Raw genomic sequence first — 19,613 nt, 5'->3', positions numbered from 1 at the left:
TGCTGCTGGGAAGCTGCTCAGGACGTGATAAAGAGTTTCCTCCTCAGGGAGCAAAAGTCCCACAAAAAAAACTAAACTTTTATATTGTGCTCCCAATATAAAATTAAACCAGTCATTCTGATCTAATATCAAGACATGGAGCGCTGAGGCATCCATCTTTAACATCTCCTGAAATAATCCACAAAGCCAGCACGCCTCATCTCTCCAGCTAACATAAATCAAACGCACCCAACCCGCCAAATATGAAACGAATCCACAATAGCTTGCCTCCCCGTGATGCTGAGTCTCGAATGACTGCTAACCCCTCCTACTTATGGACGACAATAGCTGAAGGTAACCACAGCGGGCTACTGTTGTAAACTCTAATCCAGGAATGTGTATTCATACGCCTTCAATAAAGCCACATAACACGAAATGCAGCCGGGCCTCCTCGAAATAAAACCTCCAGCGTCTCCAAACGACGGCGTTCCCCAGAGATACCCGGCGACAATTGCTCAGATACGGAATGCCTCTGGACACTCGGCGTCTAAAAATAACATAAATCCAGTGCACATGGATATTTGGACACACTTTTCATTCCTCTGAAAATAGAAACCCAAATCTACGGGGGCCTAGATCAGAGATACTCTGGTGCATCAGGATTCTGTTGAGTCCATGTTTGTTATCCTTTAACAAACACTGAAAACTCTGAATATTAGCTTCCTAAAAGTAAAGAAAAACCTCAAAGTTTGACATTTGTAATCATGCAAATGACTTTACATAACCGTCCTGGACAAACAATAATCTGTAACAGCGTGTGAGTGACAGTGACATTGTTCCAGAGAGGCTTAACAGGAGGTACGTCGTAGATACTAAATGCATAACTAAATGTTCTTACCGCTGGCCGTCGTTAGAGCACAGTTGGCATTCTTTCCATTGTGTCATCAGTATTGTGTCGTCACATCGAGGCTATACACAGATTCACAAAGGAGAGTACAGCAGGCAGTAGTGAAGGTCATCAACAGCGACTAAATCAGATTTAATTCATTTATACAGAGTTTTTTAGTGCTTTGATGTTAGCCTATAAGATAGAAAGGCTGAAGAGAGCAGACAGTGAAAGTGTCTCTTTCCTCTCATCCTAAATGTATTTATTTACTTGATAAAAACTGTAACGTAACTATATTTGAAAGTTCACTCATCACATCACTTTGTTTGGACGAAGTCTACTTCAAATATCTGATCGGCTTCAGTTATTGAGGGCATTCTGATGTGATGAGGAAGTCGTCCGATTGGTCGTGGAGGATGAGGAGTTGGATGAGAGCAGTGGAAAAATAACTCCTCTATTTATAAAGGCCCATTTAACAGAAGAGGGTCATCTGCAGACCGCCTGACTCACTCCACCACAACATCTGATCTGGACTCAGGACTACCTGCGTCCCCCTTTTTTAATATCTGTTCAGATGAAGCACGGATGCCACAAACTGAGCTCGGACCAAAGGAAACCAGGAGCTGCTTCCATCTAAACCTTCATGCCTCTGCTTTATTCCCAACTCATGTAGAAGCCGATGTACATATTTGTATTTGGACATTTAAACTGATATTTCATGCGACATTACATTCACGGGGTTGAGTTGTGTCATTGTGAACCACATGCTGGTGTAGCATGGTGGCACCACCCTGTGGTCACTGTTCGTCTAATTGAGAAAAGCGCAGCAGAGCAGGAACACAGACGGAGAGTCAGACTAGAGTCTGGATTCAAAATGCTTCTGTTTGATTTGCTCTACAGCTGCACCAGGTCCATCATCAAGGGCTTGATTGAACACACATGCAGCCAATCGGCAGCAATGCAAATCAGTAGACACGTTCTCACACACATACTGATGTATTGACATACAGATGTTGGCTCATACGCTGAGGAATCATCCACAGGATTTAAATGTTGATTTAAACGTGTCCAATCGGAACATTTATAGTCCGGTCCTCCTCTGCTAAACCCTATTTTAAGCATTGATAGCACAGAAAGCCCCTTTTTTCAAGGCAGTTCCTTTAAATAGCAGAGGAAATGTTGCGGCTATAAAGGCTGAAGGGTTCTAATCTGGTTCAATATGCACATCTCGAGCGTCACGTGTGGTCCACACACAAAATAATTAGATTCCTCCTCGAGAGGAGTCGAGGCAACAGGCGTTTAACAAAATGAGGCATCCTCGCCTCGCACCGTCATGTTAGACTTTAACTGGGATGTCCTTCAAGATGGAGCGCTGAGATGGAAGCCGGAGAGTTGAGGAGCGAGATGTATTTAATAGTTGTAACTGATAACGAATGCCGGCCAAAAATAGTACCAGAAATGTGATTTATTTTGAAAGGATTACAGATTGTGTGTTGCAGAATAAAAGAAGGGAATATATTGGTCAAACCTCAGATTTGAACTGTTTGTGCAGACGTATACATGCTCATATATATATATATATATATATATATATATATATATATATATATATATTTACGCATGCATACAAACTCACACACCCACAGGTCAAGCAGGAACAAGCTCAAGGTCCGAATCCAAAACCAAAAGAAGAATAAAGCTGCAGGAGGAAGTGAGACCTGAGGAATGACTCTTCTCTGAGCAACAGTCAGAGCCTCAGTGAGTTTATTTGTTCCTGCGTGTGTGAACTGAAGCTACAGTCACGACAGAGAGGAGGAATCTCACTTCCCAGTTTATAGTCTTTTATTTCACCAGTTAGGCCTTTCTCACTTCCAAAACACAAGTACAAATCTGTTTTTTTAGCCTCCGGTACAGATTGATTAGCGTTATATACAGTATGTTATGTGCATGTGCAACAGTTTTGTCGTTAATGAATCAAAGACATTAAAAACTTGTATAAGCTCATTTCGGGACAATTCACCGAGGGTTGCCGTTGATGATGATGCTGCAACCTTTATTTCAAGCCAAAATAAACAGCAAAAATTTGTTAACACTGACCTAACTTGTCAGATGGACTCGTCAAAGACGTTTTAATTCTAAATGACAAAACTTTTTTTTCCCTAAAGCTTTCAGAAACGACAAGAAACGGAAGGACGGAAAGTGGTGAGAAAACAAATGCATTCTAACCCCAAACTTTGACAATACAAGAGGAAGTGGTTTCCAACCGATGCCAATTTATGCTTTTTTTGGCACCTAACAATGTAATAGTTTGGTGTTTGTGTCGAGATTAGGTGATGATCTTTAACTGGAGGGCACATTTATATTTTTAGTCGCTGATGCAGTAAAGCTCTCTAAATATGACATTTTGCTCACTTTGTTCTAAGACAATGAAAGTACATCGGGCCCCTTGGATCACTTCCTTTAGAAACCATAAACACACACACACACACACATATATAGAGGTACGCCGACACACACACACAAAAGGAGGTGATGTAGCTGCTGCGACAGGAAATAACCTTGATAATGGAAAGCGGCTGTTCTTTCTGTTCTGTACGATGAGGATGGTGATGAAGATGGCTGCTGTCTCCACCATCTCTCTGCTCTTGCTCTGCTGCTCCGCCATCTCCTCCACAGGTACGGCACAATGAAACCACACACACACACACTCCTCGTTCAGTACGGAGATGTTATAACGTGAGCGTTTTAAGGATTTCAATCTGACGTTGAATATTAAAGCAGTATCTCCTTCAGTATCAGAGTTCAAACGCACTTCCTGTAACCGTTCTGATTCTTAACATTTATTTTCACAAGAGTTTTAAAAGCAAAAACCTTTTTTTCAAAGAAAATAAATCATGTTTGAACTCTCAGGCCAACTTTCCTACTTTTCTAATCTTTCACTAGAATCTGAGTTGAGTGAGGCTCCTTTACATGTTTCCAACAAAATGTATTAATGCCAATTCTTTACCAAACCAAACATTTATATTAATTTGAAACATTTGTATTTATTTCAGTACAGTAATTAATTCACGTTGAGAGTTGCTGAATGATCTGTAGTTGTCATGTAAACTCTTAACAATTACTTGTTCTTTTATCATTGCATTTTAATAAAAAAGCATTTAGTATATGTTCAACTAAACACAAGATTTTAAAAGCTGAAATAACATCAGATTTCAAGTTGAAAAACAGATTAAAAATAATAAGAAACTGATTTCCCTTGATGCAAAATATACAATAAATGGGCTAAAACATCCGGTAACACTGGACTAATCCTTTAAATTTGACGATTATATCAACAGAAATGCTTGAAAACGAAATATATTAGTTCCATATTAAAGACTGTTTTCTAAATCAGTAAATTAAGAAGTTAATTTATCGCTGCGGCACAAAGCTAGCTGATATGGGCCGGGTCGAGGGCTGGACTCCTGCTGAGGATCTGTAACATCTATAATATGAAAAGATTACGTTCATATACGTGTGCGTCCGTCGACTGAACTAAAACAAGATAAATCATCGAGCAGATGTGGTCACGTCGGTCTGACATGAGGTTACAGGGGACGAACAGGAAGTGACGCAAAGCAAAGGTAGAAGTCATCTACAGACGCAGCAGTCACACAACACAGAAAAGTGACTCCAACATATCCGTGAATATGTCTTAGAAAACAAAATGACTTAAATGAACCACAAAACAGCCATGTTTGAGAGAGTTATGATGGAAAACGACGTTATTACGTTAAGTAATGAAGAGCTGCTGGATGATCAATGACACTTTAAGATCATTTTTATATTTTCATCTCTATCTCCAGATGATAAATACTGACCCTGATGGTTCAAAACTGAGAGGAATGAGTCCAAGAAAGTGACTAAGAGGTGCAGAACCCCATCGTCCCGGGACGATAAGACTTTAAAGTCGTGTTACATTACAGCGGTTTGTGATATCTACTCGTTAAAGAGCATCAGGCTGCTCTCTTTAAGAGGAGGCATAAGAGAAATGTCTTAAGGGGGATTTTGCCCTATGAGATATGAAGTCGCTCCAACCTTTTTGGATGTCGTGAATTGCATTATTGAACTCCTCTGAGTTTGATGGAAAGAGCAAAGTAACAGCTGATGTTATTATCATCATACAATCCAATAACTGCCGCTGAAATGAAGACATTCTTGACTCGTGACCCAAATGTGTGATCCAAAGAAACCACCAAATGGTCGTTGTGTTTTTAGTCATATGGGAACATATTGACATGTTTCCTCATCACATGGTGACTCATGTAACCATTCATTTCCTGTCATATGACCTTAATGGAAATTCTTCAGAATTCATCTTTAACACATAGAAATAAAGTTAGGACACTAAATGGGACACATATGGGGGCGTCTTTTTCTGTGCGGGACTTTTTAGGGCAACAGGACACAACACACACACACACACACACACACATCGTCCATCTTCAGTGCACTCTGCAGACTTTGTGACGAGGTGAAGCGATCGCTGCAGAGTTTCATTTCACATGCTTTGCTCGGTGTCAGATTTCCCGTACGCACAGCGTGGAGGGTGCGCACACACGAGAGTGTGATGTGGCCAATTGTTTTGACACCTGTGAAAAATGGAATTAGTCCTAAATACATGACTGAAAAACGAATAAATAAGTATAAATCCAAAGGAGCAATAATCAGCATCTAACATACATAAAGAACTTTATTCTAATTGACTTGAAATGTCAGCTGATTGTCAATAAATGACAATTCACACTAATGACAAAAAAACAAACATTGATATCTCGACAACTATTTTACGGACTGCTATGAGCTTTTGTACACACATGCGTGGTCCCCAGAGGATGAATCCCACCCAGTTTGTACCCAGTAAAATATCTCAACTCCTACCAGGTGGCCTGGATGTCAGAGCTGCCTCTTTTGTTCTCGAACAACCAAAAGAAGCAGGAGGTGGTGGGATGTTGTTGGTTGGCAGTGGCACCACGCACTCAGGATGTGGGTTCATCTGAAAAGAACAGTCTTGTATTGGTTATGGGAACAACTGAACTAATATCACAGTATCAGTTCTCATGAACTTCACCATCTGAGTCTCTGTTTCTTCTCCTTTCTTTCTGTTCCAAAGATTCTGAGGAAAAGTGTAAATATATCGCAACAGGCGCGAACTTTACGGTGCCGCTGGGCTTCGCAGTGGACAAGTCAGACAGACTGAGATGGAAGCACAACAACAAAATTATCTTGGATCGAAAAAATGGCAACTTTCAAGATGGGAAGAAGGAGCTCATTTCTGAAGACGGATCCCTGAAGCTGACAAATGTGATCAAGAGCAACGCTGGAAGTTACATCCCCGAAGTTCTTGATAAAGATGGAACTAATAAATGGACTACTGAAGTCTTTTTATGTGTAATGGGTAGGTCAGAACTAAATATTAGTGCACATGACATATAAATAACTTATTTTGTATTACAGTTGTCTTCAAGTGTGTGTTTTTACAATGCATAATGAGCACACCTCTAAGCCCGATCTACTCCACTCAGACCCTGTCCAGAAGCCTGTGGTGAAGCCTTCATGCAGCAAAAAGAAGACCATCTCAGATGCCCTGTTCACCTGCAATGTTCAAGCAACGGTGAGAACAGAAGTTGCTGAGGATGTGTTTGTAGAGCCTGTAGAGATGGTCTGTGGCCTACTCTCCCCTCTATAACCAAGCATGAGCACACCTTAAAGATGTCTGATTTATTACAATGAGACGCAGAGTTTGTCGAGTTTCTATTTGTCCCGCCAGGTTCTACTCCGTTACATATTCTCATGAAAACCTTCCAATCCATCCGTTGGTGACACCTTTTTTCCCCAGCAAACCGATCACACCTTTGCGTGGCTACGGAACAAGGTGTTGGAAAAGGAGACAGGTAATACTCTGACAAGACGGGCCGATGAGGTGAAAGCAGATTCCTTCAGCTGCACAGTTTCCAACATCGTCAGCTCCAAGACCAGTGAACCTGTTGCACAAAGCTGCATTGATAAAAAAGGTGAGTATTAGACATAATAAATGACCGGATGTGTTGCAGGTTGTGTGTTGCTTTCAGCCCATTCATCCATCAAACAAAACCAGTGAAATAGCCAGAATCTATACTTATTTAATGTGTTTCTTCGCCTCTCCTCTCCCTCTCTAGCGTCCTTTTTCCCTGATACACTACTCGGAATTAACACGTGGATTTTTGTGGGCGCCGGAGGAGGTACGTCTGCTTGATGGAGCTGAGGCTATTTCATAGCCACTTCAAAGTTCCTCACGGTACCTTTTTAAAATGAATTGTGCGTGATGTCTGTTCATCCTCATCAGGTGTTGTTCTGTTGCTGATTATCGTCGTTATTGTTTGCTGCGTCCGCACCAAGCGGAGGCAACGCATGCAACTGAAGGGTGAGGTTTTATTTATTCTTATTTTTAATTATGTCATTGTCATAATTCACGTTTTTAAAAAATGGCCTTGTGTATTTGTAGTGATGAATGTGTATTATTTATGTTATATGTAGATATAAAAATATACATTAAATGACTTTTGATTGAAGAACTTAGTTTAAATAGTGAAGATAAATGTAAATCATCAGGTCTGACCCGCCATCGGTGTTTATTTTCTCACCCGACAGACGAAGGAGAGCTTCGGTTGGCATGGACCAACGACCAGCATAAACACCATCAACACAATGATCCTCAAGATCAACGTCCCCATCACCATCATCATCCCCACCAGCAGCCGGCCGGCCACACCGGCCCCCGCCAGCAGCGCTCCAGACAGCAGCATCCCAGAAACCCCGACCAGCCCAACGCTCACCCTCAGCCCAGCCCCCGAAGACCTGCACAGGTAGGAGGAGGCCCCAGTGAGGAGCTCGTGCCTGAAAACGTCAGTGTGGCGTCCGTTCTGACGCTCTACTCCTTCTCCCTTTCCCCCCCCTCAGGCCCCCAGACCACCTGCTGACATCGATGACGACCAGCCACCTCCTCTTCCTCAGCCCAGGAAGATAATAAAGAAAGCTGCCAAAGCACAAAGAGTGTGACACCATGTGAGTGTTGGAGTTCTGGGTTCACCTGCTTTTCTTATTTTTCTTCATTTTAGATGTTTTCTTTACTTTACTTTTAGTTTATTTATTCAGCATCTCACATAAACCGTTATTTTCCTTCCAGACAGACTGCACAGAAGAATGTCATTTGAAAGGTTTCTATGATAAGAGCCACGTATTTTCACTGCAGTCTTTTAATGATTTTACACAAACTATTTTATGTACATTTGTATGCAGCTCTTTTTTCATCTCTTTTTCTTTGTATTTGTGTGTGAATTAGTGAATAAAAGGAAGAATTTATTACCAGAGACAGGTCACATTTTCTTCACCTATGAAATCTTTAATGCTTTATTTTTGGAAACTGCAGGTTTGGCTCATGAAAGGACAGTTAAGTTAACCTAATCACAATGTGAATAAATGTAATTTATTCATGTGTTTGTATGCCGAAAACATACAAGGAACCATATTGTGTTTTCATATTTATCTATTAAACAGCAATACCAAAGCCTTTGCATTGTATTCATCAAACTATCTGCTTTTAATGCAAAAAAAATGTACATTTTAAACTCTTTGCATTGAAATAAATGATCTGTTCCAGAAGATAATATGTCACACTGCGGTCATTATCACCTCTGCAGCTCGCTGTTTGTCAGAATGCTCAGAGCAATGCATGCAGAGGGAGAGTGTGTGTTTTGCATATCCTGTGTCTTTTTGCTGAAAATGTGTTTGTGGTTTTACGTGCGTTAGCTGTTTGTGCCGAGCTACCGCCGAGTGCAAGATGAGTATCTGGTGTGTGTGTGCGTGTGTGTGTTCTGGAGGTTTTCCTGTACTTGCAGCTTCTTTGTGGCAACAGAAAATGATCAAGGACGTGTTTGCAGCTACTCTAAAGTGATTTTAGTTCATAGATTTATATGTATTTTAATTGTCTGCTCACTTCTTACTCATTGTGTTCTGCTGCTGGTACTCTACACCCACACTGTGCTGCTGCTAACTTATTTTCACACCTTTTCATTTCATTCCATCCATTCAACCAACATCAAACCAGCCGTGAATGTATTCTGAGTTAATATATACAAAGGACAGGGAATAACATTATCACCCTGACTAGTAATACTGATGTACAATATGTCAGTGAGCTCTGTCATTGTCTTATTTTATTCTATGTTTTCTTTCTGTATAGTCCTCCTTATCCACCTAATTAATCCCATTATATGGTTTTGTATAATCCTGCAGTAGTGTAAAGTTCTTCAGTCGACACAGTTGATTTGGAGTAAGAAAATACTCTTTTTACTCTAAATCTTTATTGGTTGCATTTAACACAGCATGCACTTTTCTTTAATTATATTAAATTGTACTGTTCATCGGAAGAAACTTTAGGAACAGCCGAGGATGCAAAAGAAAACCACAAGTCTGCACTGACTCGTTTTGTCCACTAGATGGTGCTGCAGCTCCATGTGCTCAGGTCCAAGCGGGGGAAATTTGGGATCAGTTGTCTCATCAGCTTCCGTGCAGTTTCTACATGTTGTATGACTTTTTGTCTCTTCACTTAAGTATTATATGTTCTTTTACAAGTTATTAAAAGTTCTCCAACCCCCAAACCTCCTTTAGAATATCTAAAAGCATGAGTCCAAGAAGATCATCCTCAAACATTTAAAGATTTCATTCATATTGTATTTATGTAGACTTCAGCCAGATGTGTACATGCAATAGACCTATTTCATAAATCTGAACTGTCAATGGTATTTCTCTTCTGAGGCCAGAAGGGGGCGCTACAGGTCCATGTTTCCTATTAAAGGGCATCATGTCGGCATTTGAAATGGTTTAATCCGACTTTGTCATAGTTCACACAACCTTGACAACTACTTTGTGACTCAAATTATGAACGCAAATGCTGAAAGAGAACACAAATTAACTCAGTTTGCATTAAATATCTCTTTTGTAAGATTTCCAATGCTTTTCTGTGATGAATCAGCATATTTAATGTGTGCATGTTACCTTTTTAAAAGGCACCAAACTTTGCAGAATAGTCAAGTCTCATCCAACTTTTAAAAAGTTAAATAACTTTCCCCCTCACGACTAAACTATAATCCACTTTATTATGTTTCTGTGAGGAACTAAATAAAGTCTGTTTAGATTCAAGCCATTACAACGACTGCAACTAAGCATTACTAATGTTCACATTGTACATTATCAGTCCATTAAAACCAGATCCGGGTGCCAAGAATCTCCAACCTGGTTAATGACTGATAGGGGAGTAGGGCAGTAAGATAGCACTGTGTCCAGTGTGTGTGTGTGTGTGTGTGTGTGTGTCAGTTTGAACAGATGTGTGAGGAACAGACGCCACAGTGTTGAGACCACATACAGGATGTACACTTGATTCCTCTTTGCCACACACACACACCCACACACATTTTAAAAATAGGATAGTCAAATGTCACACAGGAGATGTCCCATGAAGTTTTAACCCTTGGCCTGCACGGTGGGTCTGTGCAAACACACCGCTGGACTGTGACTGAGTGCAGGCGTGTGTCAGCCTGGTGAAATCCTGCAGGATAAATTATGTAAACTGGTGTGAAATGTGGTTTCACACCAGTTTCAAGGCAACTCTTAAACCACTAATGGATCAATAAACAAGAAGCAGTGATTTAAACTCTATTCAGGAGGAATCCATCACACCAGGGGGGTCAACACTGACGTGTAATAAAGACTAATATCTGCACCATAAACCTTGAGACAGATTGATATGGGAATCTCTCTCTCTCTCTCTCTCCACCTGGGACCTCCCTCCTCCTCCTGCTCCTCCTCCTCCTCCTCCAGGCAAACACCTAACTTCCGGCCGCTCTGTCTCGCGCTCTCTCTCCCTCACCCTCGCTATCAATCTCGCTCTCGTGCACCCGTTAAACCGGTCCAGTGGCAGCAGTGTGTGGACCATGTAAACACTCCCGTCGGGATTTCGATACCGTTTTAGGAGGCACTCGTGCGTGCGCGCTGTTTTTTTGCTCTGCGGCTCCGCCCGGTGTGCGGTGCGGACGGACTCACTCGCATCTGAAGAGTTTTATTGGATTGACCGACAGCGGACTGGTGGTGTTACCCCCCAGCACAGGACAAAGAAAGCCGGGGGAAATTAAGCAGAGAAGAGGGCTGAAGAGAGGAATGAAAATGGATAACTGTGTCCTCACACTCGTCGTTGGTCTGCTAACGCTCGGTAAGAAACGTTTCTTTGCTGTTGGTAGCTAATTAACTTCGATACGTGTCGGCATTCAAGGAGAACCACATGTTGAACCCCCTTTAGAAATCTGTCAATTTAACATTTACTTGTTCCTCAGCAAACGTGCATGCAAAAAAAAACATAATTTAAAGTATTTCTCGTATCTATAACGTCCAATAATCAATTCGGCATGAATCCTGTCCACCGAGCAGCACGTAATGTTCATAAAATAAACCTTTTTTAAACGGGTTCACGCTGCTTTCTGCCGCCATCCACACGGAGCGTTCAGGGGGTGCAACAAGCGAACAGGTTCGAAAAAGTTCACATTTAAGTGATTAATATGGGTTGCTTGGTGTGTGTGATCATGCCGAATTGGAGATTGAATCCAGGACGTTGAGAAAAATCAATGAAATATGTTGTCAGACTTGTCTGCGTGTGACGTCATGCTAAAACGCTAAATTGGGGGTGTTTTTAAACGGGGTTTGGCAGGATAGTCTCCCTGTGGGGCTTCTGGATTACACACATTGCCACTGTTGAAACTGCTGTACAATTTGAGTTTAGCTGATGTAATGAAGTCATCTCGAGCCTACGGTTGAATTAAACACCATCATGAGGAAGAAGACATTTTCCCATTTGACTAAAATGGGAAACAGTGTGTGGTGGTTCTGTTGGGGAGAAAATAGCCCCGAATTGAATGCGTTTCCTCCCATCAGCCTCTCATTACACAACTGTACATCCATTTACCATCCAGCATTGGGTGACCAGCTTTGACAAGGTCCCATTAGTCCACATTAGCCTGCGTGGAAGTCAAACTGTGCTGGCCATCATTATTAGCCTTATTTGCCTTGTGAGTCAAACCAGGCTGACTAATTATCCGACTGGTTTTGAAGCAAAGGGCACGGCCAGTGCTGCTTAGTCACAGGACTGGTTTCCACCACAGGGATGAGCCCAAACCAGACTAAACCATGGCTTTACATGATACTGAAGTGGCCATGTGTGTGTGAGCAGAACAGTGAATGCCATAGAGGCTCTCGTGTGTGTGTGTGTGTGAGTGTGAGTGTGAGAGAGGGCCTTGGCTTAAATTAGTGCAGCGTAAGATGATCAAATGTCGCCAGCACTCCTGTGGTGTGTGTTTCTGTGCTGTATTCATGTGTGTGTGTGTGGTTCTGACGCTGCAGATGGTAAAGTCACCATAGTGCACAAATCACTTCCCTCTGTTCAACTGGAGTTACTGCTAACCTGATCTCTGACCTCCGGCATCTGCTGCCGCCATTTATTTATGTGGAAATATTACCATAAATGTGTGTACTGTCAGCTGACACCCGACATTAGCCTGTACAGTTTTGGGGTTTTGGGACAGATGCTGAGGGGAAAAAAGGTAGATAATGTAGCGGAATAATCCTTAAAGTTGATCTTTAAAAGACACAACCTCATGATGGATTGGGACAAGCAGGCGGCGGCCGCCATGGCTGACTGTGATTGGTCACGATACCTGTCAGTCAAGCAAACACAACCTCTGTAAAGGAATTTAAACTTGGACGTTTCCACCGTACGTCCACGTTTCTGGAAAGATTAAACAACAAAGATATGGCCAGGCTAGCTGTTTCCCCTTGTTTCCAGTCTTTATGCTAAGCTAAGCTAACTAACCTCTGGCTGGAGCTTCATATTGACAAAATAGACGCAGAGGTATCAACCTTTTTAATCAGGAAAAACTAGAAGTTCCCTCTTTGCCTCCATGCTGGTGCTCCATTTCCTCACATGCTAGCCGTTCCCCCCCCCCCCCCCCCGTTTCCAATCTTTATGCTAAGCTAAGCTAACCGCCTCCAGGTGTTTGCTTCGTATTTACTGCACAGACGCGAAACTGGTGTCAATCTTCTCATCAGAAAAACAAAAACGTAATGGCAGGGCGCCCTACACATGCCCTACATGCCACTGTGACATAAAAATGTGCAAACTCCAGATTCTTGACTTGATTGTTCAACTTTCTGGGTGTCTTCAGGCTCCGCTGGCTGTGCAGTATTCCCTCCAGGAGAGACAGGCAGGCTGGAAATTGAGTTAGAAAACCATAAGTCTCAGCACCTGGCCAAGAAAATTATCTTATCTATTTTAGTGATGTATGGCCCCATCTCTCTCACACACACACACACAGGTATATTGTATATGAGGTCATTTTGTGATAAGGCACGGCAGACATCTTCCCCTTTGACCACCCCTCATGGTGAAATTTAAAGTGTCTTACTTGCTTGACGTCATATCCCAGACAAGCATTCCGTGATTCATTGTTTTTTTGCAGTTGCAATAATGACGATAGGAAGTTAATGATTGTCAGAGAGGGAACACAGACACTGAAACGGTGTGTTTTCTGCGGTGCGTATTTCATCGTGACTTGTTTCTTACTAAAGCGGCAGAGAAAAAAAGCTCGCACTCAGCACTCGCTCTCGCACACATAACACCAGGCCGACTGCCAAAAACTCAAGTATTGATGGACTCTCTCAAGTATTGATGGACCATACAAGCACAGGACCTGTTTGTGAAGCACTCCTTCTTCAACTAGAGCTGATCCAGCTTTCTGTGAAAAGCACTAAGAAAGAAGACATTTGTTTTCTGCAGTGGTTATTAACACGTTGCTATTAAATTCTGCGCGTTAGGCCGAGAGCAGCCAGATTCCACCAACCAGGAAGCGGAGTGTCCGACTCGGCTGTGTTGCTACACGCCTCACTTTTTAATGGAGGAATGTGAAGCAGGTGGCTGACACAGCAGGTATTTCTTGCCGACGAATTCGATGACTGTGAGCAGAAATACGCGGATATTAGCGAAGTCATCGTCAATACTGTTCAGCTCTACACAAGCTGCTACACGTCTCTGTGCGAGTGTCTGTCGTGTTCATGTTGACAGTAAACTGAATATCTTTGTCCTTTTGGGAAACATTTTCCACCATTTTCTGACATTTTAAAGACCAAACGGCTATTTGATTAACAGAGAAAACCAATAGTCGACAGATTAATCGTCAATAAGAATAATATTGTTGGTTGCAGCCTTAATCTTACTGCGTTAACACGGTCTGTTATTGGTCATCAGGGCTGCTTCTAATAGAAAATACACACATACTATTGCAGCCAATTCATTCTATCAATGATATTTCTATGACACTGGTTGTTCTATACTTCATTGATTGGTCTCAGCCTTCAGAGTAACGATCAGAGGGCTTTCTGAAGTTAAGACCCTAAAAGAATCCGACCCATGTTCCTGTTGGGTTCCATTGATTACTTTAATGCATTTATTTTCTCTCCCTCCCTGAAGGCGGGTGCTCGGCCCGGGTGGTGACGGTGTCTCCCGGTCCGTTAATCCGGGTGGAGGGTCAGCCGGTCTCCATCCGGTGTGATGTCAGTGAGTACGGCGGACCTCGTGAGCAGGTGAGTCGCTTTTCACATCACAAGTTTAAATGTTCGGGTTGTACAGTATTTTATCCACAAAGGACAGAACTACATGACGACTAATCTCATATAGTTTAATTCTTTAAAAAAAATAAGTGTTCATAGTACCACTCAAGGTTTCTCAACCTCCCAGAATCCCTTGCAATTAGAGAGCAGTTTAATTGTCACGTGACTTTGTCATGTTTTAATATTCTGTTTTAAAGAACGTGGAGGGAGCTCCAAGTGGATCATGAAATAGTGATACTGTACTCAAACCTGTTGTATTAAACATGCATCAAAAGGATGGGGAGGTCGGTTAGTCATGGAAATCGGACCACTTGCCTTTGATTTATTCTCTTCGAAGTTTAGAAAGCTTGTAACGTTAAAAGTGTTCACCCTCAGGAGAGCGTGAATGTGCTCTTGGTAAAGGTCTATCTCACTCTGTCCGGCAGGATTTTGAGTGGTTGATGTCCAAGGAGGTGAACAGTTTGGCGAAGACGAAGATCATCTCCACCTTCGACAACCGCTACTCCGACCCGTCGCTCACGAAGCGCGTGGCGTCCGGCGACATCGCGGTGGAGCGTCTGCGGGACAACGAGGTGGAGCTGAAGATAGCGGAGGTGAAGTCGCTGGACGCCGGCTTCTACTGGTGTACAACGCCGAGCACCGACTCCGTCATCAGTGGCAACTATGAGGCCCCGGTCAAACTCACCGGTATGGGAGAGCTGTGTCTGTGTGTGTGTGTGTGTGTGAAGCTAGCTAGCTACGATGGTTCATTTAACAGCTATCCCCATGACTTACTAATGCTCTACTGACCATGTATATATCCTCGCTCGCTCGCTGCCACTGGTTTTAGACAATTACTGGCTCATGATTTTGGCTTTTCGTGCACACCTCAACCTGGTGGTGGAGCAGACTTGGCTTTTGTCAAACGAGTAACCAGGAAGAAACGCAAAGGCTAAGAGAAGAATACAAATATCATCAACGCTCTCCACGGGGACACATGTTAAAATCACACGGCGGTAAACTGTCCATAATGAGTGGAAACGTTAGTTTACAGTTGGTAACATTTACATCACCATCCATCAAATCAAAAACGATACGATGTTACACCTCACTGTCTGCTTTCAGGGCACTTTCTCCTGAAACTGATATATTATATTCAGCACCGTAGTGGGAGCTGAAGACCAGCACAGCAGGGGGGGAAATAGAGGAAAATCATCCGCATACAAAAACGTGAAAAGATGACAAGATTCCACCAAAAACACGACGCATAACTCCACGACTGACGTGAGGAAGATCAGATACAGCGCTTCGTCGCTCTGTTAAAGGGTCAGCTTGACATATCATGTGACACTCAGACGTGGTAGTCTGTCCAGAAACCATGTTCTCATTACGTTAGACTCTTCAGACCTCGCTGTGTACAGCTTCTTTTATTTTAATTTGGACTATTTTCTGACACAGAAACAGAGAGAAAGAGGGGAAGAAAAAAAACCCGTATTCAGCATTTTCCTTTGAATTTAATTGAGGTTTTTTTCTCCAGTCAGTAATTACACACACATTTTTTGGCGACTCTGTTGATTCGAATCCACTGTTGAACCAAGCCCGAACCCACAACGCGCTTAAAAATGATAATCCATAAAAAAAAAAAAAAGACACATAAGAAGGGTTTCGGGGGCGATTTATGCCGTGAACCCCCAAATTTGGGAGACTCGGTCCCAAAGAGGGATCGTCTGACAGCAGCAGGTTAGTTAGCTCCATAATGCACCATCATGTTCGGCTGCTTCCAGGCACGGCTCCCCAGACACCTTGTTAAACTTAGACCTGAATTAACTAGGCGGCTCTGTTTATGTGCGACAGGAGATCGCGTGTCGCACATATGTAGAGCGCACGTATTAGCGAGCAGTTTGTTTTTGTGGTGTATGAAGAGTGTTAGTCTGCGAATACTCGTTAACAGAGATGACAAGTCTGATTTGTTGCTGCAAGGTCTTTACCAGTCCAGACACACACACACACACACACACACACTGCTCTGGCTGCCCCACTGAGGCTGTTTGGTTATGTAAGAAACAAGTAGAGTACAGGTCGCTGAGGGTTTGAAAAACTCCTCTCAGGCTAATTTTAATTGATGGAGCAAAACGCAGATTATTCGCACTGCCTTCGTTATCTGCCATAGGCGCTCTCATCTCTGCAGCACACAGCGGCGGTGTGTACTCTTTGCTTCCACTTCGTGTCCAGCGCTGTCCCGCTAGTGTCCACGCTTTATGGCTTTAGGAAGACGATGTCCCTGTTCTTCATCCGATTGGTCGCCTGTTTCTGTGACCGGCAGAAACGGCCGTCAACAGGCTCAAATCCACCACAGGGTCTTTCTTTCTTTTCTCTCTGAACGCTTCAAAATCTGCCTCTCCCACCGGACGTGAATATGGCATGAGTGTAATTCCCATAATGCACGGCTTCGTGCTCATTCCCAGCCATCTGCTTCTTCTTGGATTCATTCGTAACACGACCAGAATTAGCTTTCAACAAGAAATGATTCACCGTTTCTGTGAAGTCCATTGGGATGAAACTTCATGCCGGGAAGAGTTTAGAGCCATGCTTACATTACAGTGTTGATTTTGAGTTGTACGAGTAGATTATCCGTTAAACATCACACCTGAAGTCAGACAAACCATCCGAGCTCCTCGATTCTTTCATTTCCCCTCACGACGCTGACTCGTCAGCCTTCTCGATGTGTCATAACAAGTAAAGAAACAAAGAATCTGCTCTGTTAAGACCTGCTCAGGCTCTGGAATGTCACATTTAGCAGCAGAGCACTTCCTGGAAGCAAGCAGGAACTGTTTCATTGAGTGAAAGAGAGTCGACTGAGCGGGCGAGTCCTCGACCTTTTGTGAACGCAGCCTTATCTGGAGCCGGTTGTGTTTAACCTCATCGTACTTTAAGTGTAACCGGAATTGTATTTATAGCAATAGTGAGTCATCGTTATTTATGATTCTGTCACTCCTCCCTAATGAATACCTGTGTTTTAATGGTTGAATCTGGGTGAAATTGAAGTTGTGTTGTGTTTTAGGTACATGCACTTCCACGTTAACGTGTCTGTTTTTAAATCAGCGGTACCGAGAGGCTCATTTCCTTTATGCATGCTGAGTTTTACCTCCATCGACGTCGTGCTGCCGGGGGATTAAAGGCATTGCTTACCTTGATTATGCTGCCGTCGTCGTTGATTTTTTTTTTTTTTTTTGCTGGTTTTCACAAATACTGGAAATTGGTTTCAACAGATTATTGCAGTAAACAAGATCTTCTTGCGCTCCGCTCAGAATATGCCTCCTGTAATAGACGAGGAAATGCAACTACGCTGCTGATTATCCACCAAGCTCTGTGCAAGTTACACCAAAGAAGAATAAAAAAGAGGAAAGAAACAACATAAACACCCGTTTTTAATGAGCGAGAGGTTTTGTTGTACACTAAACTCCAAAAGGCTCGACCAGAAGTAGATTCAACCAACTTGTAACCTCAGTTAAAATCAAACTAACCTGCGCTAAACTGCATTCACTTTCATCTAATACAGCAAAGAAAGCAGCTGTTTCCATATAGTCTTTACTGTGTGTGTTGAGAGCTTGCAGTTTCTTGTGTTACGTTTGTAGTCAGCGATATTCTCCTGTCGGTGTCATCCAAGTCTCCCTAAAATGTTTGTCTTGCTTCTTTCCCCGTCAGTCATCCCCAACACCCTCAGGGTCTCCCCTTTGACCCTGCCCCCAGTGGTCCCAGAAGGAAGTGACCTCACGCTCTCCTGCAACGTCACCCGGCAGCTCACCCGCCCCACCTACCTGTCCGTCACCTGGTCGGTGAAGAGGGGGGCGACGTCGGAGGAGATCTTGGCCTTCGGCCCTCAGGGCGACGTGGTGACGGGGGCGAAGTACGCCCGGCGCTACACCGACGGAGGCATCCGATTGGTTCCCGGGAGGAACGGGCTGTTCGCGTTGGTGATCTCCAAAGTGACAACCTCTGACGAAGGGATTTACGAATGCAACGGCACGGAATGGACGCACGAGGACGGAGGGAAGTGGGTACAGATCGTGACGAGCAAGCGAGAGATGGGAACTGTTGCTGTTACTCCGACAGGTGAGAGAGAGAAAATCACGACTCTTATGAGTTTGTTTAGGGGCCGGGGTTGTGGACTTCATTAAAGCTGGTGGAGCGGTGTTTACACCGGAGATTTAACACGGATGCTTGTATTGGATTTCTTTTATTATTGAGTGCACTTATAGAGTGGGAAGGGCTTCTACGTGCGAGAAATACGGGAGAATTGTGATGATATGGGCAATAAAAAGTGTTACGTGCGTCCTTAACAGTGACACAATTTAAAATGTAGTAACTGAAAAAGAAGTAAACAAGTAAGTCCAGGCTTCTAAAGCGCCCTTAAAACCCCACAGGGTTTTCTACATCAGAGGTTCTTCAAATGGAAAGAGAGACCTGAAGCGTATTTAGTGTCAAAATCCGTACTTGCTTCTTTTGAGTCATAACTCAAATGTGAGCGAACAGACGTGAGCTAATTCTGCACACAGTTTACGAACCCTACGGGTCACATATGCTAAGTGCAAGTGATCCTGTGCAACATAAACTTGGCATTAAAAGGTTCCCCGCACATCCTGAACAGTAATTATGCCTGCGGTGATGAGACGCTGTAGATAGTTACTCTAAAGGGAGCGATGGATAATCCTCAAGTCTCTTGGTTCTTGATCACAGTTTCCCGTGTGTTGGCTGTGGCGAGAGAGGGAGAGAGAGAGAGAGAGGGGGGGGGGGGACGTGGGAGAGTTCCCTCTCTCTTGTGTGGCTGTCTTTTATTTTAATGGCATCCTCTCCTCTGTGAGACTTTTCCCTCTCGCTGCCTCGCTCTGTCCCAGGAGGCTCGTGACCCTCACTGTCTGTCTGTCTGTCTGTCTGTCTGTCTGTCTGTCTGTCTCACTCTGTCCTCAGAGAGGCCCCCTTACTCCCCCCTCCCCCCCCCCCCCCCCCTCTCATTCATTGTGGTTGCTCTGGTCACCGTATC

At 43.3% G+C, this 19,613-nt stretch overlaps 2 protein-coding genes across 4 annotated transcripts in view; both read left to right on the top strand.

The window, feature by feature from the left end:
* Positions 1-3,407: 3,407 nt before the first annotated feature.
* Positions 3,408-8,453, top strand: cd2 (CD2 molecule). Of its 3 annotated transcripts, none has more exons than XM_076094580.1 (9): positions 3,408-3,541; positions 6,018-6,302; positions 6,430-6,518; positions 6,744-6,918; positions 7,063-7,125; positions 7,230-7,307; positions 7,535-7,749; positions 7,844-7,948; positions 8,074-8,453. In XM_076094580.1, the coding sequence occupies exons 1-8, from the start codon at positions 3,463-3,465 to the stop codon at positions 7,940-7,942; spliced, it is 1,083 nt and encodes a 360-aa protein (XP_075950695.1). In that variant the 5' UTR covers positions 3,408-3,462; the 3' UTR covers positions 7,943-7,948; positions 8,074-8,453. The 3 variants fall into 3 exon arrangements, with proteins under 3 accessions (XP_075950695.1, XP_075950694.1, XP_075950696.1); XM_076094579.1 differs by having other exon boundaries at positions 8,070-8,453; XM_076094581.1 differs by having other exon boundaries at positions 3,430-3,541; positions 7,844-8,453.
* Positions 8,454-10,817: 2,364 nt separating this feature from the next.
* ptgfrnb (prostaglandin F2 receptor inhibitor b) overlaps positions 10,818-19,613 on the top strand; it is a 34,803-nt gene continuing 26,007 nt past the window's right edge. Inside the window, exons 1-4 of the mRNA XM_076095180.1 lie at positions 10,818-11,150; positions 14,454-14,566; positions 15,019-15,280; positions 18,278-18,685. Of these exons, the coding sequence (XP_075951295.1) occupies positions 11,099-11,150; positions 14,454-14,566; positions 15,019-15,280; positions 18,278-18,685 (835 nt within the window). The 5' untranslated portion in view covers positions 10,818-11,098. The remainder of the gene's footprint in view (positions 11,151-14,453; positions 14,567-15,018; positions 15,281-18,277; positions 18,686-19,613) is intronic.

Source organism: Anarhichas minor, unplaced genomic scaffold (genome assembly GCF_050575085.1).
Source record: "Anarhichas minor isolate MPS153535 unplaced genomic scaffold, ASM5057508v1 ptg000018l, whole genome shotgun sequence".
Classification (NCBI taxonomy): domain Eukaryota; kingdom Metazoa; phylum Chordata; class Actinopteri; order Perciformes; family Anarhichadidae; genus Anarhichas; species Anarhichas minor.
Note: the sequence above shows the minus strand (reverse complement) of the source record. Positions and strands in the feature narration are given on the sequence as shown.